Source organism: Eriocheir sinensis, chromosome 29 (assembly GCF_024679095.1).
Source record: "Eriocheir sinensis breed Jianghai 21 chromosome 29, ASM2467909v1, whole genome shotgun sequence".
NCBI lineage: Eukaryota > Metazoa > Arthropoda > Malacostraca > Decapoda > Varunidae > Eriocheir > Eriocheir sinensis.
The window spans coordinates 9,826,458-9,843,773 of NC_066537.1; the positions used below are offsets into that span (position 1 = coordinate 9,826,458).

Consider the following 17,316-nt stretch of genomic DNA (forward strand, 5'->3'; position numbering starts at 1 on the left):
GTAACGGAAGGGAGTGTAAAATAATAGTAAAATAATTGAAGGAGGAAAATAAGGCGAGGCAGGAAACACTGAGGAAGGGAGAGCACACGTTTGTCAATATTGAAATCCTTTAAAAGACAGGTAAGAATCGTTGTACATAGAGAAAGGAACACCAAAACGAGGGTAATGGAAGGGAGTGTAAAATAATGGTAAAATAACTGAAGGGGGAAAACAAGGCGAGGCAGGAAACACTGAGGAAGGAAGAGCACACGTTTGTCAATATTGAAATCCCTTAGAAGGCAGGTAAGAATCGTTGTACATAAGGAAAGGAACACCAAAACGAGGGTAATGGAAGGGAGTGTAAAATAATGGTAAAATAATTGAAGGAGGAAAACAGGGCGAGGGAGGAAACACTGACGAAGGGAGAACACACGTTTGTCAATATTGAAATCCCATAGAAGATGGGTAAGAATCATTGTACATAAAGAAAGGAACACCAAAACGAGGATAATGGAAAGGAGTAAAATAATTGGAGGAAAACAAGGCGAGGCAGGAAACACTGAGGAAGGGAGAGCACACGTTTGGCAATGTTCAAATCCCTTAGAAGACAGGTAAGAATCGTTGTACTTAAAGAAAGGAACACCAAAACGAGGATAATGGAAGGGAATGTAAAACAATGGTAAAATAATTGAAGGAGGAAAACAAGGCGAGGCAAGGAACACTGAAGAAGGGAAAAGAAGCAAACGTGTCAATGCATTAAGGAAGAAGCAAATGTTTGTCACTACTTGGAGAGCTTTTAAGTTTGGTGAGGCTTGCTAAGACATAAAGGCAGGAACACTACAACGAGAGTAATGAAAGGAAATGTAAAATAATAGTAAAATAATTAGAGGAGGAAAACAGGGTAAGCGAGGAAACACTAAGGAAGAAGATGCAAATGTTTGTCAATATTTAAATCACTCAGAGGACAGGTAGAGATTGTTGGACATAAAGACAGAAACACCACAACGAGGGTAATGGAGAGGAATGTTAAATAATAGCTTTGACTTCCATTAATGAAACATTTATAGTTTTAACATGTTCTTATCAGCCTCCAGACCTTGCACAACTATCTGCCTCTCCCATGTGTCTTTCAATAAAGTAATGAGTCATATGGTCTCTCCGTGGGCAGGGCAAGGATGGGTATACTGCTTTCCTGCTGTGGCGGTGGCTCGTCATCAGACTACGACAACATGGGCAGCGCAGACGACCCCGTGAGTAAAGGCTTCCGTCATATTTTCCCCCCATGATTAAGAAAACAGACCTAGGGCTAAATCATCATATTCATCTATTACTAGTCACTGGAGAACATATCTAATGCCCATGTGCTGTAGAGTGCAACATAGTAAATTTTTAGTTCTACACGTCAGAAATCAGCCTCTACTTCAAATAACACACCTACTGTATTATATAGTATGTTTTAAAAGCCTAAAATTTTGCTATTGTTGTTAAATTTATCAACCATACTTCCTCTTTCCATGAGATAGCACTATGACATGCAGATCTACAACTGTGACCACAGCAACTCAAAATTTATTCCATCCTGAACAGGAGACACGGCGCAGAAAATTGGCTGAGGCAGCAGAGTCGAGAATGAAGGTTCATGAGGGCAGAGGACTAAAGAACCCTGAGGCACTGAAGCTACGGCAGAAACGCATTGAAGAGCTGGAGCGCAAGCACCAGGAAGAGGCAGGGCAGCCTGGAGGGGGGTTACGGGTAAGGCAGCATTAGATGAATCAGTCAGTATGGAATATAAACATCTATTTGATTTTTGCCAGTCACCTAAAATTAGAGTATCTGAGATAAGATAGTGCTGGAAGGAAATATTTTTAGTGCTTCATGATATACCAACTAGGATGTGAACTTGCAGATACTAATGTTGTTTTTCATATCTTTTCAACCAGTGGCAAGTGAACTGAATGTGAAACACTGGACATCTGGATCAACGTAATGAAAATGATCACCCACATCGCATCATATCCCATTTGACATTATTCATTACTTTTTATTTCTCTCTTTCTCTCTGTCTTTTTTTCTCAATTTGCAGCTTTAATCTCACATTTTTTCTTCATTTTGTCATCACAAAGAATTGCTCCAAGGCTTTGCTTCATTACAGAGATTATTGTCAGTAATGGAAGCAGCATTCACCACTTTCCCTCTCATTTTTGGCAACTTATAGTATTTATGAAGATGAATCTACATTGCTTGTACATTTTTTTGGCCTGTGCTTCTTTCAGTTACTGAGAAATGGGTTTGACTCTCACAGCACTTATTTATGCAACACTGTAAACTTCTTGTACAATTGCAACCTCATTATCATTTGGAAATGAAGATTATGTTAATATTTTTAGGTATGTGTAAGAATGTCTGTTATTAGCATTTAAAAGCGAGAAAAGGGTTGAGGAATCACAGTAGGGTATGTTTACCATTTGTACACATTTCCAATTAGTGATCATAGGGGAAAAAATAACTGGAAACCAAGGTGTGAAAATGACATTCCCAAACTAAAGATTGATAAATATTCCTACATTTGACAGCAGTAGCTTATTTTCACACCCCCAACTGAATTTTAAATAAGGGAAGAATAAGGACAAACGAGAAAGAAGAGCTGAATTTTTACAGTATTTTTTGGTTTTCCCGAGATACGAAAACTAATTCAAATGGTGCGTACAAATTGTGTAACATCGTGTGTCCAGTATTCTTTGTGTGCGTCAAGCAGCTCTCAGGGTTCCGCTCACCCACTTGACCTGCACAGATTTTAGGCGCTTGTGTAGTTCATTCATATTTGTCACATCTCTTTTTATCAATTTTGTATGAGCTAGATCACCTGTATCTTTGACTAGGCCTATACTTTGTTGCTAGTGTAATGGATGTCAATATGTCTTTCATTTTTATGCGTATGGTATGTGTGATGCATGTGCAATTCTTGAGGTGTGTATGCTGAGCAGACAGCCTGTGCACTGGTGGGGTGTTGGGTGTACCTAGATCAAGGCAGTCACTGTTCTCTGCTGCCACAATGTATAGCCCGAAAAAGCACTCCACGATGCTCTAATGTTCAAGGTCTGCACCGAGCACTTTGTCTGACCACAGCGTCTTCTAACCATATATAGTGTTCAGTAATGTATTTGTACTGGGTGACAGGCGAGGGTTTTATACACTACTATGTAGATATATTTTCAGCAGGGTTTTGTATTTCTATGAAGCTCCACCAAGTGTTCAGAAGACAGATGGCCTTGCTGTACCATACCACTCATGTGTGCAATGTGTGTCAGTATTCATTTATCCATTTATAAGTTTTTTCTTCAGCAAAGCCAAAGAATTGAGGTAGTTTATATGTGGAGGGAGATACATGACTGGAAAACAATTTAGAAAGGAAAGTTTGGAAAGTTTCATTAAGTCGGCACAACATCTGTGGTCATATGCCGGAGAGAGACAGAAGGGGAAGGAATTATAGGAGAAGGGAACAGATCCCAGGAGACGGGATACAAGCCCCGATTAATACCTGGTACCCATTCACTGCTGGGTGGACAGGGGCATAGGGTCTTGGAAAAGCCGCCCAAAATTTTCCACTCTGCCTGGGAATCGAACCTGGGTTCTCTTGGTTGTGAGCCGAGTGTGCTAACCACTGCACCACAAAGCCCCTAACAATTTAGAAACACAGAACTCCTTGCACATAGGTGTTTTGTTCTGTTGTGCATATATATTCCAAAAAGATCACAGAAAATCTGACTGGATCACACCACACTGCAAGACTCAGAAGACATCCCACTGCCACTGTAGGCCAGCACTTAGAAAAAATATATATTTAAGAAAATCTTTGTATGATAATCCATTGTTCCAGCCTAGTCTCATGGTCATAACCCATTACAGACTCAAAGGATGGAAATGAGCTCCACAAAAAAGACATTTGTATGAGTATTACCCCCACAGTTCCTAGTGTCTGTGCTGGTGGCTTATAAATGGATGAATAAAGAAGGAAGTCACTCTGAGTTGTACTGTCATTGTCCCTGAAAATGTCTGCAAGTCATTCCTACGGAGAAACCTTTGCAAAACAACATGTATCCTTCACTTTAGGTTGATGGAAATGATTAAAGAATACATGTGGGAGGGGTGGGGGTGATTGTTGTAAAAAGTGTATAAATAGGGAAAATTGAAGACACTGCTGCCATATCCACTTTCCCCCTCAATGGAAGTCCCTCCAGGGAACAATGGCATCATGTGGATTACTTGCAGAGCCTTTAAAATCATAGGGTAAAATATAATACTTAGTTAGAATAATGCCAAATGCAGAAAGATGCTTTATGCTGACACATGCACACGGCCTTACATGCAGCCATCCACCCATCCATCCACACACACACACACACACACACACAAGCTGACATGCTGTGACATATCAAGACAGCATGAATCATAAAAGGAATCAATTATTTTGTCACCACCTGAGGAGCTGAAGTGTACCGGACATCAAGGTTACAAAGAAAAGTGTCTTGCCTTATCCTCCTTCATTCTAAAATTATGGTAGGTACAAAGTTAGTTTTCTGTAGTAGGAAGGAAACTTCAAAAAAGATATATAAATTTGTGACAATATTCTGTTGCAGGTTTTAAAATTTTTAATATATATTTATGCCAGTACTTACTTCCTGCCAAACCATTCTGTACAGGAAATCAACATACTGTGATAATTGCATAAAATAGTACTGTAGTATAACTCCTTCACTGTCCTAAGTAATTTTGCACTCTGAAGTTATAAATATTGCAGGTCTTCAGCTTGCACATACTCCTTCATCAACTTAAAGATATAAATTCTTTTCCATAAATTAACCTAAAAAAATATTAATACTATTGGAAAGAATGTAAAGAGAGGTGCAGGGAGGTGTGTGTGAGGCGATGGCAGGTGTGTCAAGGGGACGAACAGCCAGGGAGCAAGGTGGGAAGGAGAGGGTGGAGGGGAGATAAAAGGGTGGAGAGGGAGTGCAGCTTTGACCTAAATAAACCATAAAACGTGACACAACAGGATACAGCTAATATATAAAATGCAATACCACAACAGATCAATCAAGAGCACTCAAGGAACACTAGGCAGAGAGGAGAGGAAAACTATGCTGTGCTAATGTAATAGCTTCACATTAGAACACAGCTCGTCATCCCAGCAAATACAGGAAGAGGCCTCTTCATTAATCATAATTCAAATGATTCATGAAATATTAAAAAGGAAAGGAAGGCCTGTATGGAAACATTGCAGGAGAAAATCAGTCTTATTTATCATGTTTATGCAAATACCCGTCAACCTTAACCACATAATATACTCTAATGATAAGTCTGACACAGTACCTCTTAGGAATATTAATGGTTACCGTCTCATAGAAAATACATAAACATCAGCGTGCGCAGCAATGATTGTGAGGATTCCTCTTAACTTTTACTGGTCAGCAGGCACTTCAAGGGTCAACCAAGGACTTCTGTTTAGTTAGTGTGGCTGGACACATGCCGAGGTGAAGGGAAGCGGAAAAATCAAGGTCAGCACTGAGGGAAGACATCATCACCATCATTGGGACAAACAAGAACCAATGCAATCATTTTACCAAGCAACAAGCACTTCACTTGAGGCAGTGAGAACACATGCAATTAATCATTTACAGAGGAAAAGAACACAAAGAAGTCACTGGAGAGATCCCTGATTGAACAAAAAATGGAAAATAAAATCAGAATGGCACAAAAATGGTGCAAACTCCAGCCTCTTTGTTCACTGGGCTCAACGAGGACCAAACTGTTACTTGGGTTAGTCTGGAGCTACGTACGACACACCCACAGCCTTGCAGGGACAGCTTGGGGACATGCGGGAAGGAACTCATGGAATGGATGATGATATGAATACTGGAGAGGCAAGCTTTCCACCAAACCTTACAGATGGGAGGTGAGGAGAGCAAAGAAGCAAGGAGAGAAAAATGATGCATCTGTGCATTAGAAAGGAGTGACAGTGGAGGGACTTTTGTGTCGCCTGTGTCAGGAAGATGTCAGCAAGAGAGCATCAGGCTTGCCAACCCCAAATGACGAAGAAGAAAGTAGAAGAAAACCATTTGAAGATGACGATGGAAGCAAAGTACTTATACCTGGATAAGTATTATAATAATTGTAGAGAGAGGAGCAATTAAAGTGTTTGTGGGTGCGGAAGATGAAAAGGAAAGTTGACAGAAAATAACATACATATTACACAACACTTACATCATTCATTTATTATAAATAATTAGACATCATTAAGTGAATAAAAAACAAGATAACGTACACTTAAAAATACGTATGTAAAAAAAAATCTTGATATAGTATACTGATTCTGGGGACAAGAAAAAAAATGTATATTAATTAAGAATATCATAAAATCCTCGTCTCTCGGCACCCAGCTCTGGGCACTCATCAGGACACACACACACACACACACACACACACAAACATTCATACACACCATCACTGCAGACCAACCTGACGACACTCTGAGAAAACTTGTACAGGACCACAACTAATGCCCTTCACCCCGTTACTGGGCACACACCAGGGGGAGCCTGGGCCACCACTGCCTCCTCCAGGCCTCCACTGCTTTCCTCCTCCTCCTCCTCCTCCAGCCAACAGCAACATCTACACCACCCAGAGGTACGTTGGCTCCATCACCACCACTCCACCACACGTCAGAAGACAGACAGACAGCCACTGCACCGCGAGAGCAAATGAAAATGATAAAAATAAAATGAAACTGAGAATCCTTATTGTAGTAAGTGTTTGTTCAAATGAAACTCATACGAATAGAGTCCAATAGAGGAATGTTTGCCTATTAGGGAGACCATGGGACAAAACCAACCTAAACTGATGTGGTGAAGAGGGAAACAATTACAGATCAATAAAAGAAAAAAATTGGGGGGTATCATCACAATGTTAGTCTTGTTTTCAGAGCTATTTTTTTCTCTCACTCTAAGTCACTGAACCTTTATCACTGCTTGCTTGCTTTTGACATGAATTGTTTTAGTAGTTGCAGCTGTAGTAGTAGCAGCAGTAGTCGTATAAAGTACCGAATCATCAGCCTGTTAACGCACACTTGGTCAGGTTTCTTCCGAGCACGTGGCGGAGGTTTCTGGAAAGTTTACTTCAGCGTGGATATTCTTCACCTTGCTGCGGCGTGCGGATTTACTTAAAAAATTATTAAAAAAGACTCAGTGTACGTGGCTTCCGTCCAAGTCCCGAACAGGGGAATAAAGAGCAAACACGTGGTAGCAGCAGTAGTAGTAGAGTCTCTGACAAGTCCGAGACACACACACACACGCCGACACGAACGACGGCGGCAGCAGGACAACTCAGCTACTTGCGGAGGTCGAGGACGAACACACTGCCGTCGGAGGCCGAGGCACCGACCTTATCCCCTCGGGAGTTCCAGCAGACCTCAAAGATGCCACCTGTACCTTTGTAACTGTGCACCAGCTGGCCGGACTGAAACAGGCAAGGGAGGGGAGGGCTGAGCAATGCTGAGCCACTGGGAGTTGCTCTTATGCTAACCTGACAGGGCAAATGACTTACTTCTTGCCCTTCAGAAAGATCTCGAAAGTTGAAACATAAGACACATGCACACCTATAGACACAGTGACTTCCTCTTATGATAACCTGAAGTGGCAAATAACTTCCTTCTTGCCCTTCAGAGAGACCTCAAAACAATATCCTTATGCACACCTAAGGACACACTGACTTGCTTTAATGCTAACCTGATGGGGCAAATGACTTTCTTCCCTCTTGCCCTTCAGAAGATCTCAACAGGTCAAAACATAATCCACATGAAAACCTATGGACAAACTGACTTCCTGTCCTGGCAATCTCCACCACAGTCATAATTTGCATCAACCCATCAAAGCTACTCTTTTGTTTGTGTTAAAGAATATACAAAGATGAGAAGACTTACTGTTGAACCTTCAAGAAAGGGAGTACAAAATGTAATAAAATAGGAAGACTTACTGTTAATTATTCCTTCAAGAGAGGGAGTATAAAATGGAGGAAGACTGAAAACAAAACTGAAACAACAGCACATTAGCATCACACAGCAGATGATATGATGCTAAAGAAGATAGAGGAGAGGAAAGAGAAGAGGATGAAGATGAGGAAGGAAGAGGTCAAGAAGGATGAGGAGAGAGAAAGTAGTGCTTACCTCTGTAGATATTAGCACCAGACAGCAGATGGTACATTGATAAAGAAGGAGAAGAAGGAAGAGGAAGCAGAGGAGGGGGAGGAAGAGGATGAAGACAAGAGAAGAAGAGGTGAAGGTGAAGAAGGAGGAGGAGGAGGAGGAGAAAGAAATTAATGCTTACCTGTGTGGACCATATATGGACACACTTATCGAAGCTCCCCGACGCGAGGAACTTTCCGTCGGGGGAGAAGGCCACCGAGTAGACAGGTTCCGAGTGCTTGGTGAGGGTGTGTATGCAGGCACCCCGGTCCACGTCCCACAGCCGCACGGTCGAGTCAAACGAGGCGCTGTTAGGGAGGGAAGAAGAGGTGACTTAGGAGGATGGGAAAACACATAAACAAAATTATGGAAATTGGGGAATGAGTAGAGAAAGGGAGGCATGGGGATGAGAAGGGAAAGAAAGGGAAGCAATGAAGGGGAGTAGGGATGAAAAGGGGAGGCATGAGGATAAGTAGAGAAAGAAAAGGAAGTGTGAGGATGAGAAGTGGAAGCATGAGGATGAAAGGGGAAAGAAGGGGACGTGAAAGAAAGGGAAGTATGAGGAATAGCAGTGGAGGAAGGGAATGCATGGGGTTTAAGTGGTGAGATGAAAGAGACGATCATACCCACTTATACCCACTCCCATCATCCCTTACACCCACTCCCCTACCCCTACACACCTAGCCAAGATGAGGTTCATGTTAGGGTTGTTGGTGCCGGGCCCTGTCGGCGACCACTTGATAGTGTAGATCTCTTTGCTGTGTGCCTGGAGGTCATGGACGCATGTGTCCTGTCGCATTGACCAGATCTGGGAGGGAGAGAGAGGAGGAGGCAATGTTAGTTATGCTTCACTCATATTCATTACCTCCTTCATCAACAACTTCCAACTTTCTAATGCAAGAGTTAACCAGTATCTTAATTCTTTCATCTCTCTCACAGTATTGTAGAGTTTGTTGTTCTTTCCCATTCACTGTCTCCATCATTACCATCACCAACTTCCTAATGCAAGAGTTAACCTTTATCTTAATTCTTTCATCTCACAGCATCACTGTACATCCATATTCACTGTTTCCATCCTCCATCACCAACGTCCAACTTCCTAATGCAAGAGTTTACCAGTATCTTAAATTTTCATCTCTCAATGGTAAACCATGACCTTTATTACACACCTTGAGGGTCATGTCATCTGAGCAGGACGCCAGCAGGTTGCCTTGGGGGTCCCACTTGATGGCGTTGACCTCATTGGTGTGTCCCTGGAAGGATTTGATGGGCTTGTCCTGGCCCAGCTGACACACATGGATGCACTGGTCCGTGGAGCAGGAGGCGAAGGAGGTGTTGGTCTGCCAGTCCACATCGAGGGCTGGGGCCGAGTGGAAGGCAAACTGCTGCGTACAGTGGCCCGAGGATGCGTCCCAGATGATGGTGGTCTGGAGTAGAGAGAAAAATGTATGTGACGAATGTGGAATACTAAAATGAATGCAAAACTATATCTTATTTTCTATTGTTTGAAAAAAAAAAATATCAGCATAAACAACAAATACATAGGCACACAAACATAAGCATAAGCAAAACAAGACTTTATCCACTTTGAGTTTATAAATAAAAGAAACAATAAGAGCAAAAATGTCTGCATTTTCTTGAGCTTATGAAAGTGTGACATCTTAAATCACTTCTAATCAGGCAGGAAGTAGCGTCAGATATCGAAACTGATTTTTTAACCAGGTAGCAGCGGGGATCATGTTTCTGAATGGTCCCTCCAAGCAAGAAAAATGAGAAAAAATCACCCCTCACACAAACCATTTCTTAATATATATCAAAGCATTTATGATCAGATTATGTATCATCTATTATTGGGGGTTTATATCATGGCACAAGTTTGGCCCGTCGCTGCTACACGGTAAAGCCACAAATCTGGCCCGTCGCTGCTACCAGGTTAACTAATAATGACTACTACACACATCACCACTCCTGATTAGACAAACTTAATTAATTCTCTGACCATAAAAATCAACATTTTTCTGCCAATTGCCCCCCCCCACACACACACACACCAAAAAAAAAAAAAAAAAAAATAAATAAATAAATAAATAAATAAATAAAAAAATAAAATAAAATAAATAAATAAACTCTTCTCACCTTGTCCACTCCAGCACTGAGGATGTAGTTGCCTTTCTTGTTCCACTTGAGGGCAAAGATGGGTCCCTTGTGCTGGCCTAACGTGGACGCTAACCGCCCGTCCGTCATCCAGATCCTTGCGTAGCCATCATAGGAACCCGTGGCCAGCAAGGTGCCGTCACACTGCCCGGCGAGGGAGATGGGAGTAAGGAAGGACATGAGGGGAGGAGATAGGGAAGAAATGGAGTTACTATAGCAGAAGGGAATGAAGGAAGGTTGGGGGATAAAATGCTTATGTTTTTTTTTTGTATCTTTTTTTGGGGGGTTCCTTCAGCTAACTTCTTTACTGCATACTATATATAAAAAATGTTAAAATACAATCACAAAGAATAATACAATTGTAAAAAAATAATAGAATAACAGGCTAATGTTCTTCATCTTTATCTTTTTTTTTCCCTTAAACTGCCTCCTTTACTGCATACTATATGTAAAAATTGAAAAAGAAAATCGCAAAGAAAAAAATTATCATAAAAAATTGCAATAAATCTATCGCAAAAGAAAATTAAATAAAATAAAAAGTATCATTTCTAGCACTCACATTCCAGTCTAGTGAGATAACATCATAAAAGTGCAAAAAAATCTATCACACAAAAAAAAGAAGGATAAAGATGAGAAAAAAAGTATTGTGCCCGGTACTCACGTTCCAGTCTAGCGAGGTGACGTCCTTGTTGCTGGGGACCTCCGTGCCGCCCTTCTGGATGCAGTGCCGCAGGACCAGCTGGTTGGGGGACGTGGTGCTGTCATTCATGTTCCATATACGCGCCGTGCTATCACCTGACCTGTGGGGACAAAGAAGAGAGAACATATGGTTACCGAGGAAAATACAGGCATTTACATTAACTATTCTTTTTATGATTTCTATTATCTCTTCTCTAATCACTAAAGAGGATTTGCAGTTATTTGTTATACCGATAATGGTGGGAATTCTTTTAAAGGTTTGTTTTATACCCTGGTTTATTAATTTTATAGTTTTGTTTATTGTTTTTAGTTAACCCGGTAGCAGCGGGGATCATGTTTCTTAATGGTCCCTCTAAGCGAGAAAAATGAGAAAAAAATCATCACTCACACAAACCATTTCATAATATATATCAAAGCATTTGTGATCAGTTTATGTATCATCCATTTTGGGGGGTTTAAATCATGGCACAAATTTGGCCTGTCGCTGCTACACGGTAAAGCCACAAATCTGGCCTGTTGCTGCTACTGGGTTAAGTTTAGTTTTGTGTTAGTTTTCCTTTCTTATTGACAGAGAAGGAAAGAGAATTGAAATGCAGTGAGTATGTATATAGATGTGTTTGTGTGTAAATGTGTAAGTGCAAGATTGTCTGTGTGTACATTTGTGAGTGTGTGTGTATGTATATCTGTGCACTCCTTTGTACGTATTTACCTTAAGTTGTGATATATGGGAAGCAAGCGAGTGTGTGTGTAGGTGTGTGCAAGGCTGTCTGCTTGTAAATATGTGTGCCTGTATATATGTCCATGTGCTCTTCCATGTGTGTGTGTGTGTGTGTGTGTGTGTGTGTGTGTGTGTGTGTGTGTGTGTGTGTGTGTGTGTGTGTGTGTGTGTGTGTGTGTGTGCTGCACCCACCCTGAAGCCAGAAGGTCCGTGGTGGGGTTCCAGGCGCAGATGAAGACCTCGCTCTCGTGGCCCCGCAGGATGGTGGCTTTGTTGAGGGGGATCTCCACGCTGTTGTCCACCTCCATGTTCTCCCCCGTCGTGCCTGCGGGAGGAACTGTCGCCTCATCTTAACTGAGCCACACTTTCACGAGTCTTGCCTATCTACCTTATACTACCTTAAGAATATGTCGACGATTGTTGCTTCATCTTGAGCAAACAATATATATGTACAGAACCAGAACCGTGAGAAAGGCAAAGAGTAAGAGGAATGTAAGAATGCAAAATAATGATAGAATGCTGTGGAAGAAAAATAAGGAATAGAGTGCAGACTGACACCAAACAAAGAAATGAGAGGAAATGAAGGAGGAGGCTCGACTTAGAAGGAGGAGGAGGAGGAGGAGGAGGGAGAGGAGGAGAAAGCACAGCAGCAGGAAGGCAAGGAAAACAAGAAGAAAAACAAGACAGACAAACAAAAAAAAGAAGAGAAAGGGAAGAAGGAGGACGAAGAGCAGCAGCAAAAGGAGGAAAAGGAAACAAAGTAAAGGAGACAGACAAACACCATGCAGATAAAAGGACAAGAGATAGAGAAAGCGATAGAAGATGAGGATAGGGAGCAGAATTATCATCAGCACCATCAGGAGGAGACACCCACCCTCATCCCCATTGGTGCTGGGAATCTCAGTCTTGACGACGGCTTTGGGCTGCTGGTTCTGCTGCTGCCTGGAGGCCACCACGTCAGGCATCACCGCGTCGATCAGGGAGAGGCTGTCGATGAGCCTCTCTGTGCCATCCTGCAACAAACAAACACACGCACCATGTTAATGTCTCCATGACCCCATACACACACACACACACACACACAAAAAAAAAAAAAAAAATAATAATAAATAAATAAATAAATAAATAAATGAATAATACATACGGTAGATAAATAAAATCATAAAACAATAAAGAGCGAATGAGTTATTGGATGAAATTGTCAAAAATATCCATTTATTTAAGGAGCTATATGATCAAAAAATTAAAAAAAGAACTATAAAAACTGGACTTAATTATGTAAAAATTTGAATATGTAAAACACACACGCACACACACAGATAGACAGACAGACACACACAGACGGACAGGGACAAATACACACACACAATACACACCTCCCCAATGCTGATTTCTGCTTCAGTATACTGCAGGCCCTTCTGTATGATGCTGAGTAGCGCCGCGGGGGGCACCAGCGCGCCATTAATGTTAGACTGTGATATGTGCGACTCGATCCCAAACACGTAGGCTGCATGATAAAAGCCTGCAGGAGAGGAAAGGGGGAATGTAGGTGTGAGCTTTCCTGGGTTCACTCACTATGGGGATGTTAGGTTTTTGTAAATGGTTCAACTTGGTTTGTACGGTATGTCAGAACAAAGGATAAATTATGAGTTTTTCTTTAAGTGGGTTAGCTAAGGGTATAATATCAATTAGAAAGAGAAGACAATAGTGCTAATATATGATTGTAGTAGGTCAGCCTGCCTCACCTGACTCCTGAAGGTACCTGTAGACCAGGAAGTTCACCTCATCACTTGTAATGCTCATGATGGATCTGTGCGGGGAGAAAAAAAAATATCATTCCAAAAGTTTGTCTGCTTCATTGAACACTAGACACCCTTGTGCTGCATGAAGTATTTTGAGCACATAACACACTGCCAAACTGCTCTGCCACTGCACATTACTACTCGTTTTTCAAATTTGAACAACTTTATTTAAACGGTGATGTTACTATTATACGGCATTAGGTGTCTATTTCAGAGGTGATAGGTTATTATAGGGTAGCTTATGGTGGATTTCTGTTAGCTTGATAAAAATGCAGAGTGGCAGTGCTTGGGCTCAGTAAGGGCCATGTCAGCCATCTTGGCTTGGGTGTATTTCTGGAGTTTTACTTTTACCAAGATAATATTTCATGTAATGGCCTCTATTTCTTCCTCTCTGCTACTAGATGTGAGATTTCGCTCGCTGTGGCTGTCCACTGAATACGACTTGTCTGACAGTAAAAACAAGGCTATTCACCAAGCCTGGCTTGTCCCACAGTGAAACCAGTGGCTATTCATTAGGCCTGGCTTCTTGTGGCTATTTGTAGAGCCCAGTTTGTTCATATGTAAAACACCCATCTAGTGAGCAACCCAGCCCATCCACCCACACCCCTTGTAAGGCAGAGGGCAGGCTGGGGCTGTATTCATAACCTCTTGCTCTTCCATTCATTGTCTCAGGTGTGTGTGTGCTGCCCTCCCTCCCTCCCCACATACTATGTTCCTTACTTTCTCTCCATTGAACAATAAACGTCTTAACATTACTGCAGCTACTAGTCTACATAAACGAGTATTCATGGCCTCTTGTTGATGTTGTTGTTGATGGTGTGTGTGTGTGTGTGTGTGCTGCCCTCCCTTCCCGCCCCCCACAGGTACGTTACGTGTCTCCCGAGCGATCAGTGTCCGCGGCGGGGCAGGGCATGGGGCAGGGCACGGGGCACGGGGCGGCGGGGCCAGGGGCAGCAGCAGCAGCACAGGAGCTCAGCACACGGCAGTCAGCGCGGCCCTCCAAGCACTGCTGCGAGGCGTCCCCGGCAACCACGGCGCCCCTCCTCGCCCCGCCCTGCCCCGCCCCACCCCGGCTCCCCCACAGGCCACACACCCACCGGGGCTCCCCAGGGCGGCGCGGGACTCACGGCAGCATAAGGACGCCTCAGCCCAGGATCATGGTGCGGCGCCTCCTCCCCGCGGCCACAACAGTCATGGCGGACACACGGCACTGGACGCGAACCTAACAAATATTCACCACTGGGCCCTTTTATCCTCCTTAAACCATATATAACAGCCTCACATAATTATTTTCAGCTATAAGAAGTCTGGCATTGAGTTACTTTATTTTTTTTTCATGGCGGACACACGGCACTGGACGCGAACCTAACAAATATTCCCCATTGGGCCTTTTATCCTCCTTAAACCATATATAACAGCCTCACATAATTATTTTCAGCTATGAGAAGTCTGGTAATGAGAGCTGAAAAGAAATCTGGTACTGCTTTCATAGCGAACACACGACACTGGACGCGAACCTAACAAATATTCCCCACTGGTATAATTTATCCTCCTTAAACCATATATAACAGCCTCACATAATTATTTTCAGCTATAAGAAGTCTGGTATGGAGTTACACGGATGGACGCGAACCTATTAAATATTGACCATTAATTGGGCCTTTTATATCCTCCTCAAACCATATATAACACCCTCACATAATTATTTTCAGCTATAAGAAGTCTGGTATTGAGCAAACCTATTAAATATTGACCACTGGGCCCTTTTATCCTCATTAAACTATATATATAACAGCCTCACATAATTGTTTTCAGCTATAAGAAGTCTTGTATTGCAGAGCTGAAATACGTACAGTGCTGATGGACGCGAACCTATTAAATATTCACCACTGGGCCCTTTTATCCTCATTAAACCATATATAACAGCCTCACATAATGATTTTCAGCTATAAGAAGTCTGGTATAGAGAGCTGAAAAGAAGTCTGGCATTGAGTTTCACTGATGGACGCGAACCTATTATTTTTTTTTTTGTACCCCTATAGAGCCGGTAAGCTCTCTTGAGGGGGCCTGGATGGTAGTCGGCCCCAATCCGTATTGGCGCAGGCAAGTGTTTATAGTGGCGCCATCTTCTCTAGGCTCATACAACCCCCGGAACTCCTTGATTCACTTGGACCGCTTCATCTAGATCGAGTCCGGGTTGATGAGTGGTCTTCAGGACAGCATGTGGGTAGTTTTAAGCCACTCGGCGGTGACTGAAAAATCCGAGGTGGTAGCGTGGGGACTCGAACTCGCGTCGTTCATCACGCGGCGAGTGTGTCCCAGCACACTACCACTCAGCCACCGCCTACCCAAGATATTGACCATTGGGCCTTTTATCCTCCACAAACTATATATAACAGCTTCACATAATTACTTTCAGCTATAAGAAGTCTGGTATCGAGTTACTTTCATGGCGGACACTCGCACAGACGCGAACCTGATGATGATTGATAGTTTATAACCCGACAAATATTCACCACTGGGTCCTTTTATCCTCCTCAAACTATATATAACACCCTCACATAATTATTTTCAGCTATAAGAAGTCTGGTATCGAGTTACTTTCATAGCGGACACACATCACACTAGACACAAACGTAAGAAATATTCACCACTGGGTCCTTTTATCCTCCTCAAACTATATATAACGCCCTCACATAATTATTTTCAGCTATAAAAAGTCTGGTATTGAGTTACTTTCATAGCGGACACACATCACACTAGACACAAACGTAAGAAATATTCACCACTGGGTCCTTTTATCCTCCTCAAACTATATATAACACCCTCACATTATTATTTTCAGCTATAAGTAGTCTGGTATTGAGTTAATTTACCATCACAGCTTTTTTTTTTCTTTCTCGTCCGCTTCGCATGTCTCCCGGTTTCCAGCTTAAATTCGATTGTTCCCGTACTGGCTTTTTTATCCCAAGGTGTCAAGATATGATGCTGCTAATTATTTTATATCATTTTATATCTTACCACCTCACAGTCAAGGGGCTAATGTGACGGAGACGACCACAGGGGCAACGCGCAGCCATAGCGTCGCTCAATATCACATTCTTTCTATCTCAATACACCTTCCTTAATGCAGTCATGGTCAACCCTAGTCTCTTATCAATGGCGTTTATTTAAATATAAGCAAAATAACTCTGTAGATCTCATTTCATAGAGGTAACTTGGCTTGCAGTCTTAACAGAGTTTTATGTAAAGTTCCATCATCAACAGCTGGAAAGACAATGTTGGGTATTACTCCTTCCATTTTCATATCTGTCATTCCCGTCAGACTTATGCTTCCTCCACCTCACCAACTTCCAGGTTCTTCCTATAAACAACTATACCTCTGCCTCAATTACCTGTATAAATCTATCCATATTTCCTACTAATTCTAAACATATTCTAACTAAGAGAGGACTGAGTTGAACGGAACTGTTGGTATTTATCCCCCAAACTACCCAACTCACTCTGATGGTTGACACTTTTCTTTCCGACAGATCTAATCCGTCCAGTCAGACTACATTGTCCTTCCCCTCAGTCATGTATTGAAACAAACAAAAATAGGGCGGCATTATAACACATTGTTCCCCAAACACACACATTTGACAAGAGTTTCGTAGTTGTGGGCAAATATTTCCTGGGGTAGTTTTATGACCCTGCTGGTGGTAGTGTGGCCCTTCTTCTCTACCATA

At 42.3% G+C, this 17,316-nt stretch overlaps 1 protein-coding gene across 5 annotated transcripts; it reads right to left on the reverse strand.

Annotated features, from left to right (window-relative positions):
* Window positions 1–2,027: 2,027 nt before the first annotated feature.
* LOC127005015 (F-box-like/WD repeat-containing protein TBL1XR1) lies at window positions 2,028–14,834 on the reverse strand. Of its 5 annotated transcripts, none has more exons than XM_050873451.1 (11): window positions 14,686–14,834; window positions 13,532–13,596; window positions 13,163–13,308; window positions 12,661–12,799; window positions 11,979–12,123; window positions 11,031–11,169; window positions 10,352–10,513; window positions 9,385–9,642; window positions 8,896–9,023; window positions 8,358–8,523; window positions 2,028–7,491 (listed from the first exon to the last, which is right to left on the reverse strand). In XM_050873451.1, the coding sequence occupies exons 2-11, from the start codon at window positions 13,587–13,589 to the stop codon at window positions 7,363–7,365; spliced, it is 1,470 nt and encodes a 489-aa protein (XP_050729408.1). In that variant the 5' UTR covers window positions 13,590–13,596; window positions 14,686–14,834; the 3' UTR covers window positions 2,028–7,362. The 5 variants fall into 5 exon arrangements, with proteins under 5 accessions (XP_050729408.1, XP_050729407.1, XP_050729406.1 ...); XM_050873450.1 differs by having other exon boundaries at window positions 14,716–14,818; XM_050873449.1 differs by lacking the exon at window positions 14,686–14,834 and adding an exon at window positions 14,461–14,626 and having other exon boundaries at window positions 11,979–12,111.
* Between the last annotated feature and the right edge of the window lie 2,482 nt (window positions 14,835–17,316).